A 16,372-nucleotide genomic window follows, 5' to 3' on the forward strand; every position below is an offset into this window, starting at 1 on the left:
CGGCTTATTTGCATGAGGCGAAGTTGTTTTGAGTAATTTGCCTGTTAGCAGTGTTATGCAAATGTTAGCAAGCTATTTAAAGGGGGAAATAGAGAAAAAAAAAAAAAGAGCCGTGTGTTCTCACAGCGCCGGGGAAATCCTATGTCCCTTTGCATTAGCGAGATGAGATCACAGCGATTACTCACCTGCCCGGCCTCTCCTACACCCTTGAGCAACGCACAGCACTATCTTTCCCAGCCCAACCTTAAACACTCGGCAAACATGGCCGATTTAAACAAATCAAAAGTGGAAGAGCTTCTGATGTAGTCACGGGCTTACAGAAACTGTGTCATTCTGTCACCGGGATCACTGAAAGAGAAACACGAAATCGGATATTAAGGCGGGATCCCCCCCATTTGCCTCAGCAGCCGGAGCGCACGGGAATCCCACCGACAGCCCCGGTGGCAGGACGCCGCGCAGCCGTCACGGAGGCGAAGCGGGGCGAACCGCGGGCTGACAAAATCCTGAAAACGAGACATTTGAACTTAGAAAGCCCAGCCAGGAAAAAAACCGCACCACCAACCGCCCCATCCCCCCCATCACTGTTCATGCGCTTCCTGGCCGCGTTTTCGCGGCGGCGGCGGAGGAGGAGGAGAAGGAGGAGGGCGAGGGCGCGATCTGGCGTTCAAGTTTCCAAACATAGCCGGCAGCGCGGGCTGCCCGCGCGCCCCGCCGTGCCCCGCCGCGCTCCAGCTGCCGGCCGCGCAGGGGCGGGCGCGGGCAGGGCGCCGGGCATGCGCGCTCCCGCGCAACAACTGGGCTCCGCGCCGCCGGCCGGGGGAGGGGAGCGAGGGGCGGGCGCTCGCCGGTGACGCGGGGCCCCGCCCGGTGCAGCCGAGCCGAGGCGAGGCGGGAGCGCGGCGCGGAGGTGGGGAGGGGCGGCGCGGCGCGGAGCGGCGCGGGGGGAGCGCGGCGGGAGCGCGGCGCGGCGGAGGGGGCGCGCAGGCACAGGCGGCGGCGCGCAGCACCCCGCGCTCGGACTGCGAGCAGCGGCGAGGATGTGAGTGAGGAGCAGGCGGCGCCGCTCGCCACGCTGCTGCCGCCGCTGTCCCCGGGCCGCTCCCGCTCCGCCGGCGCTCGGGGAAGCCGCTGCCGGGAGCGGACAGCTCCGTGCGGGTGTCCCCCTTTCGCTCGCGGCGGTGGATCAGCACGTAGCAAAGTGCGAGCTCGCGAGGCAGCCGCGGAGGGTGGAAGGTGACCCCCCCATCTTCCTCCGTGCACCTCCGCCTCCTCCCGGAGGAGGAGCAGCAGCAGCGGAGAGCTAGAGAGCGCAGGGAAACAGAAGCGGCTAGAAGGCGACCCCCACCCAGCCCCCCGGAGGAGCAGTAGAAGCGGTTCCCACCCCTCCGGGGCAGCAGCGGCAGGACCAGGTAGAAGAAGCTCTCTCCGGCGGCGGGAGCAAGCTAAAAGCAGACGATCCCCCCGCTGAAAGGGGCAACAGGATCAGGTACAGGAGAGCCCCCCCCGCCCCCCTGCAGCCCAGGGGGGAAGACTGAGCCAGCCCCTACCCCGGCGGCAGCGGCAGCAGCTCCCCGGCCAGCAGCACCATGTCCGCCGCGCAGGTGTCGTCGTCCCGGAGACAGTCATGCTACCTGTGCGACCTGCCCCGCATGCCCTGGGCCATGATCTGGGACTTCACGGAGCCCGTCTGCCGGGGATGCGTCAACTACGAGGGCGCCGACCGCATCGAGTTCGTGATCGAGACGGCCCGGCAGCTGAAGCGGGCGCACGGCTGCTTCCAGGACGGCCGCTCCCCGGGCCCCCCGCCGCCGGTCGGCGTCAAGGCAGTGCCACTCTCCGCCAAAGAAGCGGCGGCGGCGGCGGCGGCCCAGCAGCTCAACCATGTGGACGCCTCCTCTAAGGCAGCCTCGGCGGGGCTGACCCAGTCCAGCTTGGACCGCTACGGGCTCAGCGCCGCCGCGGCGGAGCAGCGCAGCCGCTTCGAATACCCGCCGCCGCCGGGCAGCCTGGGCAGCAGCCACGGCGCCCGCCTGCCCAACGGGCTGGGGGGGCCCAACGGCTTCCCCAAGCCGCCTGAGGACGGGCCGCCGGAGCTGAACCGGCAGAGCCCCAACTCCTCCTCCTCCTCTTCCTCCTCCCGCCGCGGGGCGCACGGGGGGCTGGTGTCCGGCCTGCCCCCGGGGGCCGCCGGCGCCCAGATGAACGTACCCCCCAACCTGCTGCCGCAGACCTTGCTGAACGGGCCCGCCGCCTCAGGCGTGGCGCTGCCCCCGCCGCACGGAGGCCTGAGCGGCCGTGGCGGCGGGGGTCCCCCGGCTCCCTCCGCCTCCTCCCAAGGGGGCACCTGTGGCGGCGGCGCCGGGGGAGGCGGCGGATCATCCTCCGAGGCCTGCGGCAAGCGGCCGGGCTCGGTGTCCAGCAGTGACCAAGAGCGGGAGCTGAAGGAGAAGCAGCGCAACGCGGAGGCGCTGGCCGAGCTCAGCGAGAGCTTGCGGAACCGGGCCGAGGAGTGGGCCAGCAAGCCCAAGATCGTGCGGGACACGTTGCTCACTCTGGCCGGCTGCACCCCCTACGAGGTGCGCTTCAAGAAGGATCACGCCCTGCTGGGCCGCGTCTTTGCCTTCGACGCCGTCTCCAAGCCGGGCATGGACTATGAGCTGAAGCTCTTCATCGAATACCCCAGCGGCTCCGGCACCGTCTTCTCCAGCGCCTCCGGCGTGGCCAAGCAGATGTACCAGGACTGCATGAAGGACTTCGGCCGCGGCCTCTCCTCGGGCTTCAAGTACCTGGAATACGAGAAGAAGCACGGCTCCGGCGACTGGCGGCTCCTGGGGGACCTACTGCCTGAGTCTGTGCGCTTCTTCAAGGAGCTGGTGGGCGCCGACATGCTGCCGCAGCCCTACCTGGACGCCAGCTGCCCCATGCTGCCCACGGCGCTGGTGAGTCTCCCGCGGCCGGGGGCCGGGGCCGGCGGGGCGCAGGGCACGGCCGCCGCCTCTAGGGGACCCGGCGGCGGCGGCGGCGGCGGCGGCGGGGCGATGCGCAAGAGGAAAGCCTCTCCCGAGCCCTCGGACTCGGCCGAGGGGGCTCTGAAGCTCAGCGACGAGCAGCAGCGGCAGCAGTGGATGGCCAGCCAGAGCGAAGCGCTCAAGCTCACCATGTCGGCCGGGGGCTTCGGGGCGGTGCACGGCGGGGGCCCCCCGCCGCCGCCGCCGCCCCTCGGGCCTCACTCCAACCGGACCACGCCGCCCGAGTCCGCCCCGCAGAACGGACAGTCCCCCATGGCCGCGCTCATGTCGGTGGCCGACACGCTGGGCAATGCCCACTCGCCCAAGGACGGCAGCTCGGTGCACTCCACCACGTCCACCCGCAGGAACAGCAGCAGCCCCGTGTCGCCGGCCTCGGTGCCGGGCCAGCGCCGCCTGGCCTCCCGCAACGGGGACATGAACCTGCAAGTGGCCCCTCCTCCCCCCAGCGCCCACCCCGCCATGGACCAAGTGCACCCCCAAAACATTCCGGACTCCCCCATGGCCAACAGCGGGCCCCTGTGCTGCACCATTTGCCACGAACGCTTGGAGGACACCCACTTTGTTCAGTGCCCCTCTGTGCCCAGCCACAAGTTCTGCTTCCCTTGTTCCAGAGAGAGCATCAAGGCCCAAGGGGCGACTGGCGAAGTCTACTGCCCCAGCGGAGAGAAATGTCCCCTAGTCGGTTCCAATGTGCCTTGGGCATTTATGCAGGGCGAGATCGCGACCATTTTAGCTGGGGACGTTAAAGTGAAAAAGGAGAGAGACCCTTGAGTAGGAAATCCAATCCCTTCAGACTCCTGAAGATGTAGAATTGTGAATATAACAAACTGCAAAAGTTAGTCTTATGTATAGACATTATTTTCGTCGTATGTTTCTATATTTTGAAACAAAGGTATGTACTCTTCTTCATTTGAAGGATAGAGCTGGTTTTTGTTAAACAGAATATAATATTGTTTGGTTACTACATAATACCTGTTCTCATTTCTTTGGCAGTGTGTTGGCTAGGTACAAAGTTAATAGCCCTTAGCGATTACCTGCTGCTGGTGTGTATTTTTGTAAATGTATGCACTTCTCTGAAAGAAGAAGAAAAACACAAAAGACAAAAAAAAATTTTTTTTTGCCAAGGCCAGTGTTGATGCCTAAAAAATTGCTACGAAAATGGTGACAGCTTATGTTTTACAAGCCCTGAGTGTTAGTCTTTCACTTTATTTTTTTCGTTTTTGTTTTTTGTTTGCAAAACGGTGGGGTGGCTCTGGGGGGAGGGTGTTTTTTGTTGCAAGTTTGTAAGGAAAATGTTTCAGTTTGTTTCTATTGATCTGAACGTTTTTAATCTTCATGTGTTTTTTGTTTTTGCTTTTATTGATGCACGGATGCTTTTGAACAGTAGAGCAAAATGCTGTACATGAAAAACATGCTCTGTTTGTCCTTTATACATTTCTGTAGTTAACAGAACACTGTAATGTGCCTTGGAGCTTAGTAAATTGTAATAAATTCAATTGATATTAATACTTCTCGAGTAGCAAGTTTTATTTTTCTCAGAGCTTAGGCAGCACGCGCAAGCCATGTTGCCTTTTTAAAAGTCTCCATTATACCACGAGCCTGCAGTTCGTTGCGATAATTGTGGCACTTGTACACACATTTTCACATATATGTAGTAAGATGATGATGTTGATAGTGTTATCAAACTTATCTAAATCTTGGCACTGTGCCTATTTACATTTCACCTTTAATGTTGCAGTAACAGTTGCTGACTAAGCATTTTCTATTTACTGTTTCTGCATCTCATTTCCTCCTCTCTTCTCCCCCCCCCAGCTCTCCAGCTGCAAAGTGTCTGCAATACAGGATGCATCCATTGCGTACGCAATTTAATAAGGCTTGAGATTTGAAACGAAGCACTCTTTCACAAAAAAACCTCCAGCATCACGTGGTTAATTATTTTAGCTGATTTTAAGAGCAGTCATCAAAGCTCGGCATTAGCCGTAGACAAGTAGTAAGGCAGGACGGTAGTTGAGCACGGCGCAAAAATGGGTAGCGGGAAGTAACAGCTTCTACTGTTGGTGTTGCAGCTGGTGGGTCACTACCCCATTCAGGCAATGGCTTTCATAACTGAGTCGGTGAACAGTTCAGGGGCTGTGTTGTGTTTTCAGGTGAGGAAGCTTCCTTAAAGCGCTGAAGTGAAATGCTTTCCTCTTGGCAACGATCATTTGTGGTTCTTTGTATAATTAACTATTTTATGTGACATTGGCATTTGCTGGAGATTGAGGAGCAGTGCAATACCTGTTAGGTGATCAACAGGCAAAGTAAATACACAGGCCTCACACTAGCTAGAAAATGCAAACAAACCTAATGTGAACTTTGTCCTTTCCAGTGAGGCAAATGGAGGAAAGATAGAAAACCTGAAACAAAAACAGCAGCGCTGCAGAAACCCTTTGCAGTTTGACCGGCAGAACACAGAGCTGTTCCAAATGCAACAGTGTCATAGGTTATGAGCTCTGAGTTTATTGAATATTAAGGATCCCCATTCCCCCAAATCTCATAATTGTACAAAGAGGTAATTTTTAAAAGTCTAGATGGCATTTGGTATCTGCTTGATCTTAAGTCATTTTTCATTTGTATTCCTGGTGGAGAGGATGGTAGAAGCCTTGAGACTATATGCTTAGTGTGCATCCAGATCTTTGCTCTCTTGTGTAGGTACATACTCCAGTTATTTTGGGGGTGGTGTGGGGTATATTTTGAGATTCAGTCTTTGGCATCACTGTATCTGTGATTTCAGACAATGACTTTGTGTGTATACATACTCATTTTTTTTTCTGCCCAGTGATATATTGGTGCTTAAAAATCTCTGAACATACTGTTCTTATGTAATGAATTGGAGTGGATAATGCAGAAAAAGAATGTTTAGAGTTAATTATTAGATACAACCTATACATTTTGAGTTAATTATTGGATACAACCTGTGCGGATTTTAGAGTATAGATTTGTACTGATCCTATTTTCAATTATTTTTAATCATGCAGTTCCCACACAGCAGTTTATTTCTAAATCATGAGATAGGCAGACTAACATTGTGAGCTCATGACTGTCAGAGAAAAAAATTGTTCACATGGATGAAATTCTGAGTTTAAACCAAACAAGGAGAGAAGTAATATTCATGTGTGAATTGCAGCTGCCATTAAGAGAAAAAAGCTACTGGCTATTCAACATTTAATTATGTCACACAAGTGTGAGTACCCTGATTTATATAAACGGAGCCACTCCTGTAATCCTGAAATCAGTCATCAGTAGTTGGAGTTAGAAAGAGCCCTGTTTGGTGGATTTCTTTAATTGCAGAGCATTCTTGAAAAGCTCTTATCAGTCAGAATTTTGGAAGCATAAGCCCACTTATGATACTCATCAATTTGATTTTTAGCAGGCAAAGGAAAGGTAAGGGGCAGTAGACATAGGTGGTAAATAAGCTTGAAGTGAATTGTAATACTGCAGTTAATTAAAGTTAACCGTGGCTACGGGGCATTTGTTGTATGGAGGTTTTTTGTAACCATGTGACCTTTTCTTTTACTCTGGCTCATTAAGCAGCCAGTCTGGGCATATTATCCAGCATTTCTTTGAACCCACTCCATAGGTTTTTCTGTTTCTGAAGATGTCCATAGCTGACAAACAAGCTGTAACCTTTTTTTGAGGAGGAAGAAAAGGGAGCTGCTGAGCGAGTCTCACATGCAGAGATTCAGCTGATTTCTGTATTTTACAGTAATGCTCCCCTCCCCCCTATTAGCCAGTTATTTAAGGTAAAGCCCAATGTTTGCTTGAATAAATCGCGTAAGTGAATTTATTTGTCCAGGTGGTCATTTGTTGTGCTCTCATTCCTTCTTGTAATGGGGAAGTATTTAAATGGTTTATTTTCCCAAGGAGGGTTGGTGGTTGTTTTGGTGGCGTTTTTTTTCCAGCTAGATTATTCTCGACATTTCTTTTAATAGCCTTGTAGCCTATTTTCTAAGAAATGGGTTAGAACATGTGTGTCACTGGATGTTTGTTTTTTAAGCATTGGCAGCTCTGTGTGAGTTGGAGATGGAAGTGTTTGTGCAGTGAAGAGATGCTATGTCCGTTTGGGGGAAATACTACACAGTTTCATCAGGATCTCAAGTTCAGCAATGCTCACTGGTGTCTGTTATCTTTTTTATTTGCATAGCAATGTTATGCATATGAGCATGCTCTTCCCCCCCACTCCCCTTCCCCTTTAACATTTGAGCTCCAAACTAGTCAGGACTAACATTGTTTTGAAACTGCAATCTCTTCAAATAGGCTGTCTGCCAGCATAGCTTTGCAGAGCTGCAGCAGTCACTGGAAAAAGGGTTGTCTTTGCTTCTTTACGCATCTTGCGAGCTGAGTTTTAATTCCCCTCAAGGGAAAGGGCTTTGTCTCCTCAGAGCTCTCAGGTTCCCAGCTTACTATGCAGCAGTTGCTTTGCAGCTTCCCTCTTCCCTAGGTCTTGCCATTTTCTTTTTTTGTGGTATGCAGCCATTCTCCATTCATAGTAGGATGGTTTGTGTTGTGCATTAGCAGCCTCTTTCTCTGCCAAAGTGACACATCCTGTAGATTTGCAGCAGAGTACTGAACTGTCACTGTAATGCTGACTCTTGTAAGGCTATTCTTGAAGCAGAACAGCTTCCCCCTTGGCGTTCAGCCATCAGAATCCATTACAGCATGCATTTTCTACCCAAAACATAGCTTTGTACCTACATAGCTGTCCTTACAACCATCCCCTGGAAGACACAGAGGGCATAGTTATACCTTCCTGTATAGAAATAGGCCCTGCTGGGTTTATCTTCAAAGTGTCTGAAAACCGTGTACTGAGCTTTTTTTTTGTTTCAGCCCCTGCCTTAAAATCTGTATTGCAGACTGGGAAGGGGAGTGCCTCTGCTGATGGGGTGATGCGAAAAGAACTGCAGACAAGGTCTTTTCCCTGGTGTATGTCTTAAAAGAAGGATTAGGTGCTTGTGCGCTGAGTGAGGCTACTACTGGGCTCCTCTGACGAGCCAGATGAACATCTCCCTCTCCACGTGTTTGCCACAGGGCAGCCCAGCCCCATCCTGCTGGCCCTGACTGAGAGGCTCTGCGGGAACTCAGCTCTTCTCCCTGGGAACGGGCTCACCTACCTCCGTGGGAAGAAACACGGGAGATTACGTGTCATTTCAAGTTTCTGACAGCAAACCCACTCTCTTCCAGCCATTCAGGGAACTGTAGAGTGAAAAGCAGAAGGGAGCAGTTAGACATGTGAATGGGAGGGGGAGGATGCTCGTCACCAGTCTTTCCGGCCAGTACGGTCTTTGACTGGTTGGACTGGCTGAGCTACTTAGGGCTAGGTAGGTTCAAGATTGCACAGTCTGACTACTGTGCTTGGCTCGACGAAATGAACCTTGCTGGTATCAGTGTGCATTGCTGACAGTGGCTGCAGCTACCCTCAAGCGTCCTTTCCTCTCTCCCCCCGTCACTGACACACAGCCCTGCTTGCTGCTGGACTGAGATTGCATTCCCCTCGCTGCTGTGTGCCTTGCCTTCCCGATGCGCCCTTGTAAGGTTATTTGGAGGCGGTGGGAGCAGGGGTGGAGGTGAGGAAGGTCAAGCTTCTTAGGTTTCAGCTGATTTGGCATCCGCTCACAGCCCTCCCCCTGTAGCCCTGCGTGGCCATATGCACTCGCTGCTGCTTTTATGACCCTTTGCAAAGACACCTCAAAGATCTGAGCTGCTGTTGAATAGCAAATTATTTTCAGGAAAACACCCCCTTCCCACACCGATCAACTTTAACAGTGAGAAGCCTGGATTTTTCCCTTGTTCCCAAAGAGAGCTATAACGGGGAGCTGCCTCTTTCTCTCTGGCTGGCACTGCTCTCTCAGCAGTACCGGCTGTGCCAGGGTGACCAGCTCCCCTGAACCTGCTTCACTGGGGTCTTTTCCTCTATTTTTTTGGCCAGTGCGAAGGCCCTTTGCTTTGTTCAGTGCTCTGTGAGTGGAGGCTGAGCCTGGCAACCCCATCGGAGAATGGAGTGGCTTGGCACGGCTGCAGCATGGCAGCTCAGGCAGGGACTGGGAAGCAGCCAACTGAACCGAACCAAGCTGAACTGAACCAGGCTGGGCCAGGGTGGGGAGGGGGCACCGGGCTGCCATGGCATGTCATTGCCACTGGCCTGGGCCCAGCCTAGACGGCCATGTGATCCCCCGCCTGCCTGCCCGCCCGCCCGCCTGCCTGCCTCTGCGCAGGGGATGGGAATGGGGACATGAAACATGTCTGTGCAGCTTCAAGGAGCCGAGCAGAATTCCCCACTGTCATCATCCTCCTCCCCTCCCTCCCTGCAGGCTGCCAGAGGGGAGGGCTGATTACAGCTCCGCTATTGTTCAAGTAACCTACAAATGGATTTGCATGGAGGCAGGTTGGGAGGGGCAGAGGGGTGGGATTTATTAGCAGCAGCTAAATTCGTCGGGATTACTATTAGGCTGAGAGCTTCTCAATGGGAATGATCCCTGGCTGAGCAGTGGGGTGGAGGGGAGGGACTGGAAAGCTCCTTTTCTGCAAATAGGTGAAGGGGTGTCTGACTCCAGCCGAGAGGGGAGGCAGGCAGGGTGCAGCTGGCTGGGGACGGCGCTTCACCTCGGTTTAAACTGTAACCCTCTATTCTGAGCACGCAGCTCCTGGCAGCGCCACTCATACCAAAGCCTTGACTCAGGGTTATCTGCATGCTGGGTAATAAGCAGCGTCACCAGAGGAATGTGCAGAGAAAGCAGCCATGCTGCTGCAAGCCTCCGCTCGCTCCTCAGGCAAACCACTGATTTAGCAGCCTGCTTCTGCCTCTGGGCTGCCCAAGGCTGGCTAGGAATTGGGGGCTTCTCCTGAGGCGAGCAACCCTAACTCTGTTTTGAAGCCAAAACAGCATTTTGCCCTTCCGTCTGGGACGTTGCTAACCATAATTGAGGACTGCGCCCAGGAAAGGGTGAAGTTACTCCTCAATTCAGTACGTTAGTTTATCCGTTTTCCAGATGGGTAATCTGAAGTGTTTCAGCCAAGGTCACACGGCAAACGCCTATCAGAATGAGGGAGACTGTGGCCTTGGGTTACTGCCCCAACTGCTCTAGTCTCCCTTCCTCTGGGATAAAAGCATGTTGTTATAACGACTGTGTACAGCTGAACTCAAAAGCATTTGTACGACACAGGTGTTTGGGAACAACAATGTTCAGTGCCAGGCCATTTGCCTGTAGCCTGCATCCTTTGCTGAGATAGCTCCAAGGCTGGAAGCTGTTGCCGTTCTTGCTGATGCAACATACCAAGGGCTGGGGTGAAGGAGAGTGCATACCTGTGTGTCAGAGGTAGGAGCTCCCCTTTGGCTATGATGGAAAGCACAGCACGTCCAAATCAAAGACAGAAGGGGGTTGCTTTGAATTGCTGTATTCCGGACCTATCTGAGGCAATCTTACTCTTCGCTGCACATATCATGGTAACAAGAGACAAGATCATAGCGTAGCCCAGGTTTTCATTTTAACATGTCCAGGCTGGCACACAGTTGGGGTAAGGAAAATGCACTTTTGTAGGTTTGATTTGTGTCAGAGCTAGGGGCAGAACTAGGGAGGGAGTGTGAAGCCTGAATATCTGGTCTGGTACTGAAAAATATAGGCCACTGACTTGAAGATGTTGCAGGCTTATTTGATCTAGCTTGATATGCTAGACATTTTCTCTCAGAACTCTCCTCCTCAGTGTCTGTAAATTATTTCTGTAAAATAAAAAGAGAAGGTACAAAACATCTAGGATTAAAACAACTGAAAGATCTCTCGTCTTCCTGCAGCAGTAAATTTTGGAATATTTTTTATTACTTGCTCAGTGTTGTTGATGTGCTTGACTCCCTGTTACACATAAAGATAATTCCTCCCTGAAGAACTCAGACTGCATTGATAAGAAAGGCCAGTTGGTGCATCTATTTTATCCCACCTCCTTCAGTGAAAGATTATGCCATGTATCTTATCAAAAGGATGCAGCCTTTCCAGAGCTGTACCTTGGTAAGTATACATACTCATTTTTGGCAAACACTTGCTGTGGTTTTAAATGGTTCTCCTCCCCCCTCCCCGCAGTCAACTCTTCTGTTCATCCAACTGTACTCATTCAGCTGTGCTCATTGCATCATTTCTGCTGGAGGGGAGGCAGCAAGAGGCGCAGCCATCAGGGATAGGATCAGTTGCATGATCCGTGGACATCTAGTTACGTTGTGTTAACAAGGACCTGCAGCCTAAGATAGATTCATTAGTCAGCATCCTTGATAGGATGTCTAGGGGCTTGTGTGATAGTTAAATACCAGGAAATGATGCAGAAATTCTCATGCTTTTGTGTACCTGTCTTTCGCCATGCTAGAAGAGACAATAGCATTTCCTGAGAACTGCACTGCACATGCTTAATACCAAGAGCAGCTCCTTTCAGCTTTCTGCATGATTATTTGCAGCTCTCTGCCTAGATCTTCCTTGTTCGGGTGGCTGGATTTTTACAGTAGTGTTTTGTGCATATTTTGCAAGTTACAGCTTGAAACTTCCTCCTCACAGAAGGTTCTGTCATTTGAAGGAACCCCACCCTGCTCTCCCTTGAAGATGTGCAATCCCAGGCTGTGTTTGAGCATGCCTGGGGAGGCAGGTGCAGCCTGTCTGGATCCTCAACATTACCTACAAATAAACACTGTTTAAACAAATTGGACTAATAAGAACATTCAAGATTCAAGTAATAATGAGGACAGGTTTTGCTCTGTAGTCGTCATTCTGTGCTTTTCCCATCCCTTTTCCCTCTGAGTTAAAATCCATAATATATGACATGATCATGTTGCTATGGAAATTAATTACAACATAACTCTATAGAACTGTATAACAATAACAGTTGTTAATAGCACTTTGTTGAAAACAACATCAGGTTAAAGTCACTCTAGAAAAACCCCACATTTCCTTCCTGCTGTTGCAAATAAGGAGTTACATAAAATTAAAGATTTATTTTCTAATATTTTAAGGAGAAAAATCCTTCCAGCACAGAGCCTGTAAATACAGTTGTATCCTTCCTCATTTGTCCAGAACTTGTATAGCCATAGGGTCTGTCCTCCAGCCCAGAAAAGATGGCAAATGCTTAAAGCAAGTACAAGTTCTTCAAACCTTAGAACCAAGGGACCAGACCAGAGGAAGGTCATTCCTCTGCTCAAAGCGGGCCCTTTGTGCTCATATGTCAGTCCAAGTCTGTGGGAACTGTAGGCTGTCACAGGCTCCACACAGTTTCCTCCTTAGATGAGCTCTTTATACAGTCACCTGATTCCTTCCCAGCGATGTGAGCGTTTAAGGGATCAATCCTTAGCAGCACACACACGATTACCCTCAGGGTCTTGTCCAAGCTAGTTCAATGTTTGATGCGGACCTATTTCATTACCACACAGACTTCTCAATGATGTTCCATTTCAGGGTTGTCAAGTCTGCATACTGATACACCAGCTTTCCTTGATGCTTAAAGGTGCCTGGGCCTGGGTAGCTCTTTTTCCTAAGCTTCTTAAGCCTTTTTGGCTGTTGTTCCCTAAGGAAGCCTGGCAATGTAGTCATCAGACTTATCTTGATTTTTCATTTGGGCAACAGTGGAGTTCCCACGCAATTTGAGACCATTTGGTTTTGCGTCAACATTTTACCCCTCACTCACTATTCAAGACTTTCTCTGGCTGCCTGGTGCAGGAAGCTGCTGTGCTGAACAGAGATGTCCACCCATGGCTCAAATGGCACATGACACATATCTATATATGCTGGGCATACACCTATATATGCTCGAGTGAACAATCCTTTCATGTGCGCAGGTTTGCATGCCAGCTGCATGTTGCTGGAGTTTCCCTGCTCTCAGGAGGACCTTCTGTAAGCTAATGTAGGACTAATGATTCTTCTAAAGCTTTTTGGCAAGCTACAAGTTTTCCTTACCTTTTGTAGCAGAATGCTGTAGTCTGTCACATGAATTCTTTCCCTCCACATCTATTTCCTCCATCATGTTACTTGTAGAGGAGTGCCCAGAGTGGCAATCAGTTTGAGCTCTAGCTGCAGACCCTGCGGATGTCATTCCAAGGCTACCGTTCTCATCTCTGAACATACAGGTAGTGATGTTCCCTGGCTGTTTGATCGCTATAAATGAGCACATTCCCCATGAATGTTATGATGCTCAGATGCAATGACAGCATTGCCTCTGGAGCCAGTCTCAGCCTGGCGAGAATTAGAGCCAAGCTCAATGCTCTCTATGCTGCATGGCCCCCTCTTACTGGGGAGGTGTGCTGTAGCTACTCAATTTTAATCCTCCACACCAGCAGCACTAGGCATTCAGGGACGCAGATGGGCATTGGAGGGTAATGTTTTAGCTCCATCAGTAGGGAGCTAAGCTGGCCCAAACTACCTTCTGCCATTCCAGCAGCACTTCCCAGACCCCACGTCAGCATACATTGCAGCAATTTCTCCTGCTGAGGTGCAAGCTGCAGTTCCTGTTGCTTTTGTTGACTCTGCAGGAGGAGTGCCTGGTCTGCTTCTGGTTTTTCAGCAGCAGACAAACAACATTTCCATCTTTCCCCCTCACAACAGAAGAATCCATTGAGATATATCTACCTATTGCTCTTGCCAGTGTCTTTTATGTAGCTGCTGTAGTTTTCTGTTAGTGATACAGTCCATTTGCCTCTCAGTCCTTTCCCCAAGGATTATTCTGTCTCAGGGTCCCAAGTCCATTCAGTCAGCAGTTTGTCCCCCTTTGAGCACATAGCTCGAGGGGCCTGTTTGCCACAGCAAGGCAAACCACACACACTCACCCATTTAATTTGCTCCCACTACTAAGTCCTTTCTGTAATTTCTCTGGCTTCTTCCCTGCTGGGTCCAATAACCTTGCATAGCTGGTTTGCTCCAGGTCCATGGGTCCTTAGAGACGTAGGTTACATTTAGCAATTTGTTTGCAAATACAGGAAGGAAGCTGTGTATATGGTGTAAGTACAGCGTCTCCAACAAAATGCTTTTTTCCTCTTTGGGAATTTGTGAGGTTAAACTAGGTATGTGTGATGAACATGAACAATGAAGGCCCTGAGTCCTTTCTAAGTAGCATTGTTTATTTGGAAGTGTGATAAATGTTAGGATTAGAATGACGTACACCTTGCGACAGAAGAACTACTGTTTTTTTTTACCTCCATAGCTTGAACATATGACTTACAGATACACTACATTCTTGGCATGCATGACTTTCCAGTGCCTCTTACAAGTTCTTGAGCTTACAAAGGTGGTCCTGACTTGCTACTGTATTTATTTCCTTATAAAAATGAAATTGCTGAGTGTGGGAAGGGATGGTTGCTGTCAGGAAAGATCAAGAAATGGAAATGTACCTCTTTTGGGACATGTGTCAAGGAGATCTGGAGACCCTTAGCCTGAAATAGAGGATGAAGGAAGAACAAGCGCCAGAGGCAAAGGCAAGAAAAGAAAACTAGACAAGCTCTATCCTTCAGCAGGTGGGGATGAAAAAGAGAGGGGGACAAAGGAGACACACAGAATATTCTGATTTTAAATGCTTGGGAGGTGCTTCGAAGCTGTTGTGATGGACAGACAAATAAGAGCCAAATGGTTGCATAGTTATGAGCAGCAAAACTTTGTAGAGCAGCAAAGGCATTGGAAATAAAATAAATAAGATAATTAACAAATAGGTCATGAGGTGAAGAGTCCCTGAATAAGAAACTGTGAGAAGTTCCCGAAATGAGAGGCAACAGATAATCAACGGCAAGGTTGGCACACAATAATGGCTCTTAAATGTGGATCTTGTCAAATATCTTGATGCTCTTTATTATTATTCTCTTGTATCAGCCTGTTGTGGTTTAACCCCAGCCAGCAACTAGAACCATGCAGCTGTTCACTCACCCACCCTCTCCCCACCCACAAGTAGGGTAGGGAGAAGAGGGAGAAAAGGAGGGGAAAAAACCAAAACTCATGGATTAAGATAAAGAGATAAAGACAGTTTAATAGAACAGTAACGGAAGAGGATGATGATGATAATAATAATAATAATAAAGGTAAAAGAATATACAACACAAGTCGCTGTCACCACCCAATGATCGGTTGCCCAGCCCATCCTGAGCAGTGATCGCAGATTTCTGCCCCCCGGCCAACCCCCATTTATATACTGAGCATGACGTCTATGGTATGGAATACTCCTTCGGCCAGCTTGTCCTGTCTGTGCTTCTATGGGAAGCTGAAAAAGTCCTTGACTAATGTAAACATCACTTGGAAACAACTAAACCAATATGTATTATCAGCATTTTTTTTCATACTAAATCCAAAACACAGCAGCTACTGGAAAGAAAATTAACTCTATCCCAGCTGAAACCAGGACACAGCCAAAGATGTGCAACATAGTTTTTAGAAGACAAAGACATGGTCTTTTCAGAAATGCTTACAATTTAAATACTAAAGGAGAAGGAACAAGAGGGCATGTTGAAAAGTTTAAAAGTGCTGTTTGAGCATAAAAGAATCAAGCCAGCAGGACTTGGTACACTGGTGATAGGTGAATAAGCCAGATAGAAGCAGGTGAAATTTATGGCATATGCAGTTGTGCATACTGTGAGGAAACCATTTTCCTCAGCATTTTGCCTAGTTTTAAATTAAAGGTACCAGAATAAGACCTGATTGCCATTGGATAACTTAGTGGAAGCTCATCTCTGTAAAATGGGCATCTTTGATCAGAAAGCAAACACCAGGATGCATGAGGAATAAAATGCTGAGCGCTATGTGGAGCTTTGTACCGCCATCACAGGAACCAAAGATCTGCCCTTATCTGAAAGAGTCTCGGTGACCCCATCTTAAAAATGATAATGAGCTGCCTAAAGGGGTTTGGAGATAAGCCCATGAGAACAGTTAGAGACATGCAAAAATGTCTCCACAGCACAGCAGAAATGCAGTTTTTGTTTATTTATTCTCTAACTAAAGCCCCTTAGTATGCATAAGACTTTGTAGACAAATAGGACAGGTCTGTGCCTGAGGAATTTGCCTTCTGAACAAGACGGAGCACAGCAAAGGGAAGCAAACCAAAAGAAGTGTGTTGGTACATGTGCAGAGCAGGGAGGCAGTGGGAGGCAGACAGAGCCACCGGAGAGGAGAGGTCAGGGTCAAGGGTGTCACCAGAGCCCTCCCAGGGTATGCACTTACTTTCCAGTAAGGCAGACCCTTCTGGCATTACTGTGCCAAGGGAAAACTGTTTGTTTCATTATCTATGAGGTGTGACCTGTCTGCTTACAACTGCAGTCCTGTAGGAAATATCCTCCAGACTCCACAGACTCTCTTTGCACTGGCCTC

The 16,372-nt window shown here is 50.1% G+C and overlaps 1 protein-coding gene across 1 annotated transcript; it reads left to right on the plus strand.

Annotated features, from left to right (window-relative positions):
- Nucleotides 1–876: 876 nt before the first annotated feature.
- IRF2BPL (interferon regulatory factor 2 binding protein like) lies at nt 877–4,537 on the plus strand. The gene has a single exon (XM_063333035.1). It carries the CDS (start codon nt 1,587–1,589, stop codon nt 3,798–3,800), a length of 2,214 nt encoding a protein of 737 aa, XP_063189105.1. The 5' UTR covers nt 877–1,586; the 3' UTR covers nt 3,801–4,537.
- Nucleotides 4,538–16,372: the final 11,835 nt, after the last annotated feature.

This window comes from Chroicocephalus ridibundus, chromosome 4 (genome assembly GCF_963924245.1).
Source record: "Chroicocephalus ridibundus chromosome 4, bChrRid1.1, whole genome shotgun sequence".
Lineage (NCBI taxonomy): Eukaryota > Metazoa > Chordata > Aves > Charadriiformes > Laridae > Chroicocephalus > Chroicocephalus ridibundus.

What these genes read in the sequence shown, in the direction of transcription:
- IRF2BPL (XM_063333035.1), top strand. Translation starts at nt 1,587, where the DNA reads ATGTCCGCCGCGCAGGTGTCGTCGTCCCGGAGACAGTCATGCTACCTG.